A 12,301-nucleotide genomic window follows, 5' to 3' on the forward strand; every position below is an offset into this window, starting at 1 on the left:
TTTTAAGATTTTATTTATTTATTTTTAGAGACGTGAAGGGAGGGAGAAAGAGAGGGAGAGAAATATCAATGTGTGGTTGCTTCTTGAGTACCCCCTACTGGGGAACCTGGCCCTCAAACCAGGCATGTGCCCTAGACTGGGAATTGAACCAGCGACATTCTGGTTCACAGGCTGGCATTCAGTCCACTGAGACGCACCAGCCAGGGCGAAAATAACATATATTTATCCATCTCTTTTTTTACCAATAAGGATGTGATTTATGCCCCACCCCCACACTAAGGTCATTTTAAAAGTTGGGTAATGACAATTCTAAGTGGTATTTCCATGTTTCCTATTCACTGCAGTTACTACTATACAAGCCTGACATTTTATACAGTCTTTCCAGGCACCAAATGCAACATGGGGTTATATTCAGTGATACATTAGACTTTGGAAAACCAACTCTGACTAAACACTGAAACGAAAAAAGGAAGCTCCCTCAAGGAAAAGCCCCAAACTAGAATTTAGTGTAGGAAGGCTTATGTAACCAGACAACTGCTGACAAGTAGACAAGAGTTTGCCAAGAAATAAGCATGCAAGGCAGAAAGAGCAATAGGGGCAAAGGCCTAAGGATAAGATAGTGTGAAAAACTTGAAGTTTTTAAAACTGCAATAATTTGATATGTCTGGAGGGTATTATGTGAAGTAGAAGAAATAAAGCTGACGCAATAAGTCCACAAATATGTTTCAGGATATATTCCAGGAATAAAAAGTCTATTATGAATAAATATTAAGTCGTGTGCTAGAAAACATTAAGTGTATGTGTAGGAATAGACTTCAGACAGGCTTGAAATCTGGGGGTGGTATACCAGAGAAACTGACCTTCAAATCACTCAGTATCTCAGTAAACAACTTTCATAAACAAAATATATAAATATGTTGTGGTATATACATACCATGGACTATGATACAGCAGTGAAAATGAATAAACTATTTCAGCACCATCAAAATGAATGTATCTTAAAAACAATAGGCAAGTCACAGAAGATAACATAAGGTCTGATCCACTGATATAAAATTCAAAAATGGTGAGAAATATTAGGTAGACTTATTAGAGTTAATAAGTCTAGTTATATATATATATATATATATATATACACACACACACACACACATATATAGTATATATTTCACAATATATACAAATACCAAATCATTGTTGTTAATCTGAAATTAATGTTATATGTCAATTATGCCTAAATTAAAATAAATATGTAAATAAGTTCAAAGTAGGCGTTACTAAATAATACATTATTTATATATACATACATAAGTGCTTAAAACTTACAAAGGAAAAAAGGAATGATGTCCCCAAAATTTGGAGTCAAATTTAACTGGAGGGACAGAAAGAATGAGAAGGACATGCAGTGAGTTTCACAAACATTGGAAACATACTATTTCTAAGTTGAGTGGTAAATACATAGTTATTTATAATTTTTAAAGTTATACATGCTTTTGTGCATGTGATATATCTCAGAATTTTTAAGAAAAATCTAAAAATGAGTTTTTTAAAAAACCTAAGCAGCCCTAAATTTATAGATTAATATCCCAAGTTGGCTACTTAATAACTATGTGACTTCAGACAAGTTATTCTCTATTCATTTGATTTCCTGATCTTCAAAAATGGGGGAACTGAGTCTCACAGAGAGTAAATATATTTCTAATAACTACTTTTCAGGAATATTATGAGGATTAAATAAAATAACATGTTAAAGCACTTAGGACACTTCCTAGTACATAATAAGCAGTCAGTAAACATTAGAAATCTCCATTATTTTATTATTATAGCAGATATTTAATAAATGCTAATTTCCTTCTGTCCTTTCATTCAGAAAGGGAAGAGGAAACAGTGTAAATGAAGGTTCATTCCAAATTCCAATAGAAGAATCAAGCAATATCATTACTGTTTATAGCTTGCTGCATTACTGTTGTATTTCTTCAATTCTAAAATGCATATTTTGTGGAATTTTAATGTTTCTAAAATTAGGATTGCATCTTAAAATCAAAGACCTATAGGTCTTCCTCCTAGAAACCTTTCATTAAAAAGATGTCTTACAATTGATTGTGTCTCAGAATTGAAGAAATAAAGTAATTATGCTGTTGCCATAGCAGGTGTGACAGTTTTTATGCAAGAATAGTGATGCAGCCAAGGAGTAGATACCAGACCCCAAGGTTTTTGTGTTATAGCAAATCTACCACAGTGGTCATAACCTTTGAAAAACTGTGAATTTTCTATTAATTGCCTGGTTTCCCCCAGACCTCTGTAGCCTGTGGATACAAGTGAGTCAAACTACTCTGGCCGCCACATTTTGCTGGTTCTAAACCCTTGGTATCAAGCTTTAGAACCTCAACACCTACTCTTACAAGTGTCCCCAGTTTCTTTCCTGTGCTTCTGCTCTATACTTTCTGTAGATGTCCGCTTTGTGCCCAGTCACTTGATGGAAGGCGTACCTCCTTAGTACTCAAAATCTAAACATTCTCCTGATAAATTTTCCTGCTAAAATTTTCTGCTTAGTTAAGGGTCAAGTAATCCTGGTCCCCTGTAGACATTTTAGCTGCAGTCTACATCTTTGTTGGAATTGCATGTAATTCAGGGGGTGTGCTGGAGAGGAGCACGATAGAGAGAACTAAGTGTCAATCTTGTCTTTTTGCAATTCCCTGTTCCCTTTTAAGGCATCCTCTGCATTTCTAGATCCTGACTAGAGAAACAAACCCTAGGTTCCTTGGCAGAGCACAGGCAACCTGCATCCATCAGCAAATAACTGACCAGATCTTTTTTGGTTCATGTACCAGCTTTGTCCCAACATGGTATCCTCCAAAATGTAAAAAGAAAACAAGGGTCAAAACTTCTGGGAAGGGAGAAACTGTTCCCCTCACTTTCTTCATGTAAATGAAAAAAAAAAAGGAGCAAGAACACCTTCCACTGTGAAATTTCCCCTAAAGTCTGCTCATATTGTCCTAAATAAAGGGCAATGGGCTTTAATATGTATTGGGTTGGCCAAAAAGTTTGCTTATTTTTTTTCCATAAGATAGTTCTAGTAGCCCTTAGTAGTCTTTATTACCATTTGAAAAAATTTGGTTAGATTGTATTGTGACAACTGTCATATCAGCATGCATTAAAAAAACAGATTTGCATATATATATATCACAGATATGTATCACACATATAGCAAGGACTCATGGACAAAGCCAAAGTGGGGAAGGACTGAGGGAGGGAGAGAAGGGAGGGGGCAGGGGAAAGTGGCGGAGGGAAGGTAGAGAAAAACGTATTTGGAAAAATAAATAAATAAATTTTAAAAAATTTTAAAAAATAAAATAAATGCCAAATTAAAAAAATTTTTAAAAATGCAAAAAAGATATTAACAAGAGAACTATGTCAATAATATCAACAACTTTTGATGACTGAAATCCAATTAATCCTTAATATAAAAAAAAAAATTCAGAGAATCAAGATGGTGGAGGTATGAGTGGAAGTCACACTGACCTCCTCTCAGGACAAATCTGGAATTACAACTAAATTGTGGAGAAATCACCTGAAACAAACAACTGAACAATAACGAGAGAGGAGTCTTATAACCTCAGACAGGCAGAAGAATCAGCTTTAGCACAACCTAACTGGTAAGGAGTCAGGCAGAGACTCAGGAAGGCGGTGGGGCACCCACGGGCAGCAGCACAACAGGGATATTGAAATGGCCAGTTGGATTCCCTGAGAAGAGCAGGGTCTAATCCATAAGTGGGGATCTCCAGACTACAGCACCAGAGCCCAAAAAGTACACAGATAAAAGCCAGCTGTGAAAAGCGGCAGGGTTGTTTTCTACCAGAGACAGGCAGCTGGAGACACAAAGAGCTGTTTAAAGGATCAATGCATAAATTTTTATTTGCAGCCACTTACTTTGGTCTCTGGCAAAGGCGGGGGCAGAGTGGGCTAGAGATGCCTGAGGAGAGACTAGGGAAGAAGGCTTTGGGGAGAGAACTGAGAGAGGGGCCGGTGGGGAACCCAGTGCTGACTCCTCCCTCATTAGGCAGCAGCCATCTGGCTCAGGCAGACCACTCCTCTAAATGGCAATAGCATGAGAGGACCCACAGGAGGGACTCTGGCCTGCCGTGTGGTGTCTAAGTCACCTGCTGAGTGCAGAGAGACTAGATTAACAACTGAAGGAGACAGCCACAGACAGTAGATTCCTGGGAGTCTCGAACAGACTGCCTAAGGCCAGGTAGGGTCAACAGCTAACATCAGAGGCAGATCCAGAAAGAAAAAACAGTTCTAAGGAAGGTCAATGAGCTCAGTGAGCTCAGAGAGAATTACAAGAATCTACAGGGAAACTATGAGGAACTTACTGCAAACTATATCAACATGAAAAAGGACATAGAAACTATCAACAAGAGACAAGAGAAAATAAAGACTACAATTTCTGAGTTGAAGAATACAGTAGAAGGAATCAAAAGCAGGCTATAGTAAGCTGAGGATTGAATCAGTGGAGGATAAGGTAGGAAAAAAGCTCCCAGAAAGAGCAAGAACATGAAAAAAAAGACTCAAAAAGAATGAAAAGGCGTTCAGGGAAATGCAGGACAACCTGAAATGTAATAATATCCATATAACAGGGATACCGGGAGAAGAGGAGGAGCAGCAAAATATAGAGAACTTGTTTTAAAAAGTAATGATGGAAAACTTCCCTAATTGGAGGAGAGAAAAAGTCACACAAGTCCAGGAAGCACAGAGAGTCCCATTCAAGAGGAACCCAGTGAGACACATCAAGACACTACATCATTAAAACAGCAAATACCAAAGACAAACAAAGAATCCTCAAGGAAGCAATGGAGAAAGAGGTAGTAACATATAAGGGAGCCCTGGTACAGCTAGCAGCTGACTTCTCCACAGAGACACACTACAAGTCAGAAGAGAATAGTAAGAAATATTCCAAGGAATGAAAAGTAAATGCCTGCAACCAAGACTGCTCTACCCAGCAAGACTCTCAATTAAAATGGAAGGTGAAATAAGGAGTTTCCCAGACAAAAGAGGGCTAAAAGAATACACCTCCACCAAACCACCATTGCAAAATATGCTAAAGGAACTGCTTTAAGAAGATGAAGAAAAAGATTCTATGAATATGCAGTTCCTTTCACAGTCACCAATACTTGCTATTACCAATATTTTTAACACTTATTAATCTGATTGTGACAGATTAAAATAACAATGATGTGTTATTTTAAGTGTTACTTTATTATTTGTTGAAGCTAAACATGTTTTTGTATATTTCTTGCCCATTTCTATTATTTTTAAAAAGCTTTTAATAACTTTTTGGTATTTTTATCCAGTTTTTGATTAAATGTTTGTAGAATTTTTCCCTAAAAAAAACTATTAACCCTTCTTTAGATGTGTTGCAAATACTTTCTATTCTATTACTTGTCCTTTCACTTTTTATATGTATATTATTATATAGTCTTAAAAGTTTAATATCATCATATTGTCAATATTTTACTTATAACTTCTGGGTTTGAATATTTTACTTCAGGGTAAGAAAAATATTAGTTTGTATTTTCTCCTAAAACTCATTAGATTCTACATATTGATTTTTAACTCACCTGAATATTTTTTGTATATTGTGTGAAATAGGGCTCTATATTTGTTTTATTTCAAGTAATAGTGGTCTATGCACCTTAGTTGTTGAATAAGCTATATTTTCCCCATTCATTTGAAATATCAATTTAATCATATATTACATTGTTAGATAAATACATTTGTTTCTAGAATGCTCATTTTATTTCATTGATCTACTTGATTATTTCTGTGCTGGTGACATGTTGTTTTAATTGCTGAGACTTTATAATAGATTTAAATTTTTTAATATTTTATAATGGTTTTTGACATTTAAAAAATAAATAAAATCAATCTGTATTTTTAAAAAAAGAAAGAAAGAAAGAAAGAAAGAAAGAAAGAAAGAAAGAAAGAAAGAAAGAAAGAACTCCTGCCTTTTGCCACAATGTGGATGGAACTGGAGAATGTTATACTAAATGAAATAAGCCAGTCAGTGAAAGACAAATACCATATGATCTCACCTGTAAGTGGAATCTATTCAACAAAATAAACTAACAAACAAAATAAACCACAGGCATGGAAACATGGAACAGACTGAAAGTGACCAGAGGGGATGGGGAAGGAGGACAACGGTGGAAAGAAGGAGAAGGGACTAAACATGGACATGGACAACAGTTTGGGAATTGACTGTGGAGGGGATCAGCGGTGGGGATGGTTGGAGGAAGGCAAAGAGGGAAAAACTGAGACAACTGTAATAGAATAAACATGATTTAAAAGTAAAAAATTTTAAAAAAGGATTCATCCTGGCTGGTGTGGTTCAGTGGATTGAGCACTGGTCTACAAACTGGAAGGTCGCAGGTTCAACTCCTGGTCAGTCAGTGCACGTACCTGGGTCATTGGCCAGGTCCCTGTTTGAGGTGCATGAGGAGGCAACTGATGAATGTTTCTCTCATTCTCTTTCTCCCTCACTTCCCCCTCACTAAAAATAAATAAATAGAGTCTTTAAAAAATAAAATAAAATAAAAACTTATCAAAATTGGTGAATTTTTGTGTTGCCATTTTAATATTGAAGATGGAAGAAAAGAAGAAACATTTTTGGCCTGTTATGCTTTATTATTTCAAGAAAGGTAAAAATACAACTGAAGTGAAAAAAATTATAAAATGTATGGAAAAGGTGCTGAGACTGACTGTATCAAAAGTGGTTTGCACAGTTTTGTGCTGGAGATTTCTCATTGGATGATACACCATGGTTGGGTAGACCAGTTGAAGTTGATAGCAATCCAACTGAGGCATTAACTGAGAACTATCAACATTATACCATGCAGGAGAGAGCTGACATACTCAAAAATATCCAAATCAATAAAGTTATTGGTGAAAATGAAAAATGTGTCTTTTATTTTACGGAAAATAAGTGTGGACTTTTTGGCCAATCCAATCATTCATGTTGCTTCCTTGCCCTTCATACTGAAATATTAAGAGGGCAGCTTCTGGTTCAGCCTGGGAGAATTTCTGGAGTCACTAATGTTTCTGCAAGCATCAAAGGAAAAGCCCATTCTCTAGAACAAAACACAATGTTTAAGGAGTCCTTGCAACCCTTTGCAGACTTTTATATATACAGCCTTCATGTTTCCAACAAAAAGAATCTTCAGTTTTAATCTAGGGAAGTTACTACATCTTTTGATTATTGTCCTTTCCTTCCTCTCCATCCCTTCATCTCCCTGTCATTCCTCCTCTTCTACCTCTAAGGATCCATACACACAAAATTCTGCCTTATATGTCCTTTCATCCTATACACCTCAACTCATGAAAATGGACATTGAGAGGAGGAGAATGCTAGTTCTTCAGATTCAACTAGATTTTGATTTTAAATTGATTTCCCTGGGACTTCTGCCACAATTACATATACCACCAGAGAAAATAACAGTAATAAGTTCCAATTTAATATTCTGATAAGATGTTTGGGTTTTAGAGAGAAAAATCCTATTCTATATTATACCTAATTGTTTTTTTTTTTAAAGAAATGCTAATTAGTCCATGCAGGAGGAATACTGCAAGGAAGTGTCATCCAGGTCCTAAATGAAGATCAACTCAACTCCTGAAATACGACGATTGCTAGCAGTAACACTTACAGCTGTAAACTGCTGCAAATATTCCAGTTCATGCTGAAGAATATCTATGGGGAGGGTAACTCACTGCATGTATTATTGATGGAGTTGGGCTGTAATGTAAGATTATAGTGAAAATAACTTGCAAAGTGAAATCAAATATAATATTCTGGCTTTCCACAAGAAAATCTCAACTACCAGTTATCTCCTCCTATTCTTGAAACATTCTGATTGGATTAGGATTTCAACCAAATGACTATTTTCAGACTCAATTAAATATTTAGACATTTTTCCTGGTAGTCAACTAAAATGAAAAAAATGTTCATGGCAGTAGTTCTGTAGTGATAGAAAGAAAGCCTTAGAGAACACAACCTAGCAGTGCAAATGACCAGACTTCAGAGTAAATTGCCAGTTCTTTTTTTTTTCTTTTCTTTGAGAGAGAGAGACAGACAGACAGACATCAATTTGTGGTTCCCTTATTTATGCATTTATTGGTTTCTTCTTGTATGTGTCCTCACCAAGGATCAAACCCACAACCTTGGCATATCAGGACACTGCTCTAGCTGACAAAGCTGGCTGACCAAGGCCATCAGTTCTTTAGAAACAACTGGAACTACCGATGTGAATTATTTTATAAATCAATGTAATTAGGAAGTTCCATATTGATCTTTTATAATGAAAGAAGTTAAATAGTACAAATCCCTAATGATTTCTAGATTCAAAGTATCAATTACTACAATCTCATTTCTTTCTTGCCCAAACAACCCAGATCTAGTGAAGGGTACGGCTTTGTTTTTAAAATTTAAGTTTCAATAATTTATAGGCTTCCAAAAATTAAGAAAAAAATCCCAATTTTGTTCTAACATTTACCTTTATGTTTAGAAAGGATTGGTATGAACCCATCAACCTTACTAGAGAAATAATTCAAAATTCATTTTTTACTAAAAATGGGTCAATAATGTCTTCCTTGGAAACAAAGCATAACAAACCATTGTAGAATTAAAAACAATTCTCAAGCTTTTTCATTGTAGGTTACAGAATCAATTCTTTTGGCTGTTTTTAGTGCCAAAATAGCATCAAAAAGCTTTCAGTTTCAGATGACCCTTTTGTGAGCCTTTCTATGTAATATGGATTATTTCTTGCCTAATCTAGAGATGTGAAATCCTAAAACCGTGGGGCAATGGTTTGATAATTGACTATTTAATAAACTAAAAGGATAGTTTATTCAAACAATTGGTTAAAATCACTATAAATTAAATGAAATTTCATTTGATACATCTGTTTTCAAAATGTAACTGTTCTTTTGTATGTGGTTGCACATAAGCCTAATAAAATGGATTGTTCTATTGTGTTACTTATTTGTCCAGGTCTAGTAAGGAGGTCAGAATATTGCTAGGTAAGAAGTCTCTTTCCAGAAGCCATGTTTTGATTTTGCATCTGGAAACAAAGTTGCTGGGAGAGGTAAGATCAATTTTGCTACAAGGGAAATCATTACCTAACCGAATCAAAGTTTAACAAAGAATTTCATACTTTGAATTGAAGGATGAGGGAGCATAGAAACAAGAAACTGGGCAGTGAGGTTGGTGGCTAACATAATCCAGAGAAGGATAATCAAGTGCAAGTTCAAATCTGGTGATTTGGAATCTCAGCTTTGAATGTGCAATGTATGTTCCATGTAATTTAGCTTAATTCAGGGCATTCTTGACCATTCATCTTCATGATGGAGGAGTTCTGCTTCAGAGTCAGAGCACTCCTGAAACCACTAGTGTTTCTACAGGCAATGGGAGAAAGGTCTACTCTCTGGAACAGCGGTTAGGCAGTCTCTGCTGCCCTTTCCTGGTATCTATGCACATAACCAAATACACCTTCATGTTTCCAATTCCAATGTTTTCATTGTTCTGAGAACAATCCTCATTTTTTAATCTAGGAAGGGACAATCAGAGCAAGACAATAAACACCACTGAGTTATGTAAAAGAGTTATTAAATATAAACCCAAAGGAGGGCTGAAGTTGGTTTGAGTGCCCAGCTATATGCTTTAGTATACTTCCATAGGCATGACTATGGCAAATTGCTGAAATTTGCTGAGGATCATATCATGTTTCACAAGATCATGCTTTTAAAAACTACCAGAATATCCAGCAACATCACTAGAATCTAAGACTTGCTCAAGGCCATTCCTTGAATTGGCAACCAGGCAATGAGCTAGGGGACACCTGACCACCTGCTCTCACTTGAATTGAAGTCCTGATTTTTCCACTGTATAAATTAGAAGTTCTTAGTAGAAATAGGGGGATATGGTAGGTTGATATCCTGACAGACCCTACTCAACTACCTCTTCTTTACTATGCAGACCACCTCTCACTAATGATAACTATGTATGTGGGCAGACTTGCTTTGAGAAATGTGAGTGAATGCTTGGAAAACAAAGATGCAACTGCAATATTAATAACCCATGCACTGTCCACTCACTTACACCTCATTCCTTCTCTGCAAAATTCTCACTGTACAATAGTCTTTGCTTATTTTTTAAGCTTAAATTTGACAGAACTGTTATAGATTTATTTCTTCTCCCCCACCAAAATAACAGACAATTGTGACTGGTCAGACTCACTTTGAGCTCTACTAGCCCAAGCCTCGGGCACTGTTGATATTTCATGCCATGGGAGCATGTAAGTGACTATTGGACTCAAGAGTTCTGAGGAGACTTCAAACATACTTTATGAGTGGTGCTAGGAGTTTCTTGGGGTCACTTTGAGAATCTGGGAATGGAAAATGGGTAGGGTATGAAGCCAGGAATTCTAGACTCCCTGCCCCATTTGGGGGCACTTTTTTTACTTCTTTTATGCTTTAGGACTTTTTATAAATTGTTTCCAGTACAAAGAATTCAAGTGATTTTCTATGGTTTGAAAATGGCTGGTGTTGTACACAGAGGTCCGTAAGGGGAATCAAACTTGGTTAAAAGGCTAAACCTGTTACTTAGTGTAACCGGAGGGAAAAATATTCAATATCTCTCCTCTCTAATACTAGTCTCCTCACTGCCTACCTCACAGGCACGCTGCTACGCTGAACACCACTATGAGCGTGAGAGGCACCAGGGCAGGGCCTGGGTTCTACAGCAGCTTCTGGCAGCCGGAAGTCCCACCTCCACGACCCTTCTCCTCCCCCTCGGCCTTCACCCGGAAGTGGACTTCACAGGCCGAGCCATCCACTCCGCTCTCCAGATCCTCAAACCGCAGACAGTGGCGTTGATTCCACCCACCAAGTTATGGATCCCCTGGGCCTAGCATCCCACCTTACTGGCCAAGAGTCTGGTGCCGTAGCCCTAAATTTTGACTCTCCCAGCCAAGACTATTTCTTCACTAGCCACGAGTTCGACTCTCTCTACCAAGAATTGGACTTGGACTCTGTTAACGAAAATCTTCTTCCTCAGTCCATGACAGGCGCCATGACAGGGACCTCTGAGTGCGCGTACGAACCACACCTGACCACCGAACCAGAGGATCTCACAGAGGCCGAAAAGAAAGAGCTCAAATCTGAGCTCACCAGATTGGAAGCTGAAATAGTAACCCTACGCCATACGCTGGCCGCCAAAGAAAGACGCTGTGTGGAGCTCAAGAGGAAGCTGGGCCTCACGGCCTTGGTGGGGCTGAAGCAGAATCTGTCCAAGAGCTGGCACGAAGTTCAGGTCTCCAACGCCTATATGAAACAGAAGACCTCAGCTGCCCTGTCTACCATGGGCTCTGCCATCTGCAGGAGGCTTGGAGACATGAAGAAGTCGGCCACCTTCAGATCCTTTGAAGGTCTGGTGGAGACAATCAAGTCCAGAGTTGCAGGTGGCAGAGACCTTGACAGTGACTGCCCTCCTTCTTCAGCGGGGTGTGGGGAAGATCCGCCCTTGGTTTCAGGGAACGGCGATGGTCCAGTTCCAGGGAGTGTAGATGATCTGGTAACGGTAACTGGGGATGACCCTCTTTCTTTTCTGGAGCAGGACTGAGCCCCTTAGAAACTCTGCCTGGTCACCTACTTAACCAGCGCAAGAGCTCCCTTCCCCCATTCCAGTTTGAACTCTGCCAATCGAAAATAAGCAACCTAACCACAGTGGTAAAGATAATTCAGGAAATGGACAGAGTCTAGTTTTGAGAAAAGTAATGCTCATTTTTACACAGATACCTGCTGCTGTTGAGATTTTAAAAAAAAAGTTCAATGTTTTGTACCCAACTATTTTACACTAAAGTTCATAGATGAAATGCATAAAGTTTATGTTGAAACATGACTAGCCTTCCTGGGGTTGCATGTAAATGGACAAAACAGTAGCTCTAGAGGGGTCTAAAGCCAAACTCTTTTTTTAGTAAACAAGTCTCATCAGAAGGCAGAGTAGATTTCTGCTTAAAATTGGGAAGAGACATAAAGTAAGCTCTAAATTTATTCCCTCCCCATCTTCCTTCCTTCACAAAAATCTCAGAAGACACCTTGAAAGCTTCAGCTTGTGTATGACTTTTATTTTAAAAAGATGATCAGGAAAGCACATTTTTTTTCTGAGACCCTCAGAAAGGGAAAAATATTAGTAGACTAATGGTTACATAATACTATAACTTCATAAAACTTGAGTTTTTTTTAAAGC

General features: G+C 37.6%; 1 protein-coding gene across 1 annotated transcript; it reads left to right on the top strand.

The window, feature by feature from the left end:
• Positions 1-10,945: 10,945 nt before the first annotated feature.
• On the top strand, positions 10,946-11,674 carry TPD52L3 (TPD52 like 3). Its single transcript, XM_054583312.1, has one exon. It carries the CDS (start codon positions 10,946-10,948, stop codon positions 11,672-11,674), a length of 729 nt encoding a protein of 242 aa, XP_054439287.1.
• The last annotated feature ends 627 nt before the right edge of the window (positions 11,675-12,301 follow it).

Source organism: Pteronotus mesoamericanus, unplaced genomic scaffold (assembly GCF_021234165.1).
Source record: "Pteronotus mesoamericanus isolate MK-2021 breed Mesoamerican mustached bat unplaced genomic scaffold, CSHL_Meso_final contig_73, whole genome shotgun sequence".
Taxonomy (NCBI): Eukaryota; Metazoa; Chordata; class Mammalia; order Chiroptera; family Mormoopidae; genus Pteronotus; species Pteronotus mesoamericanus.

Excerpts from the sequence above, each read along its gene's own strand:
- TPD52L3 (XM_054583312.1), top strand. The coding sequence starts at position 10,946 with ATGGATCCCCTGGGCCTAGCATCCCACCTTACTGGCCAAGAGTCTGGT.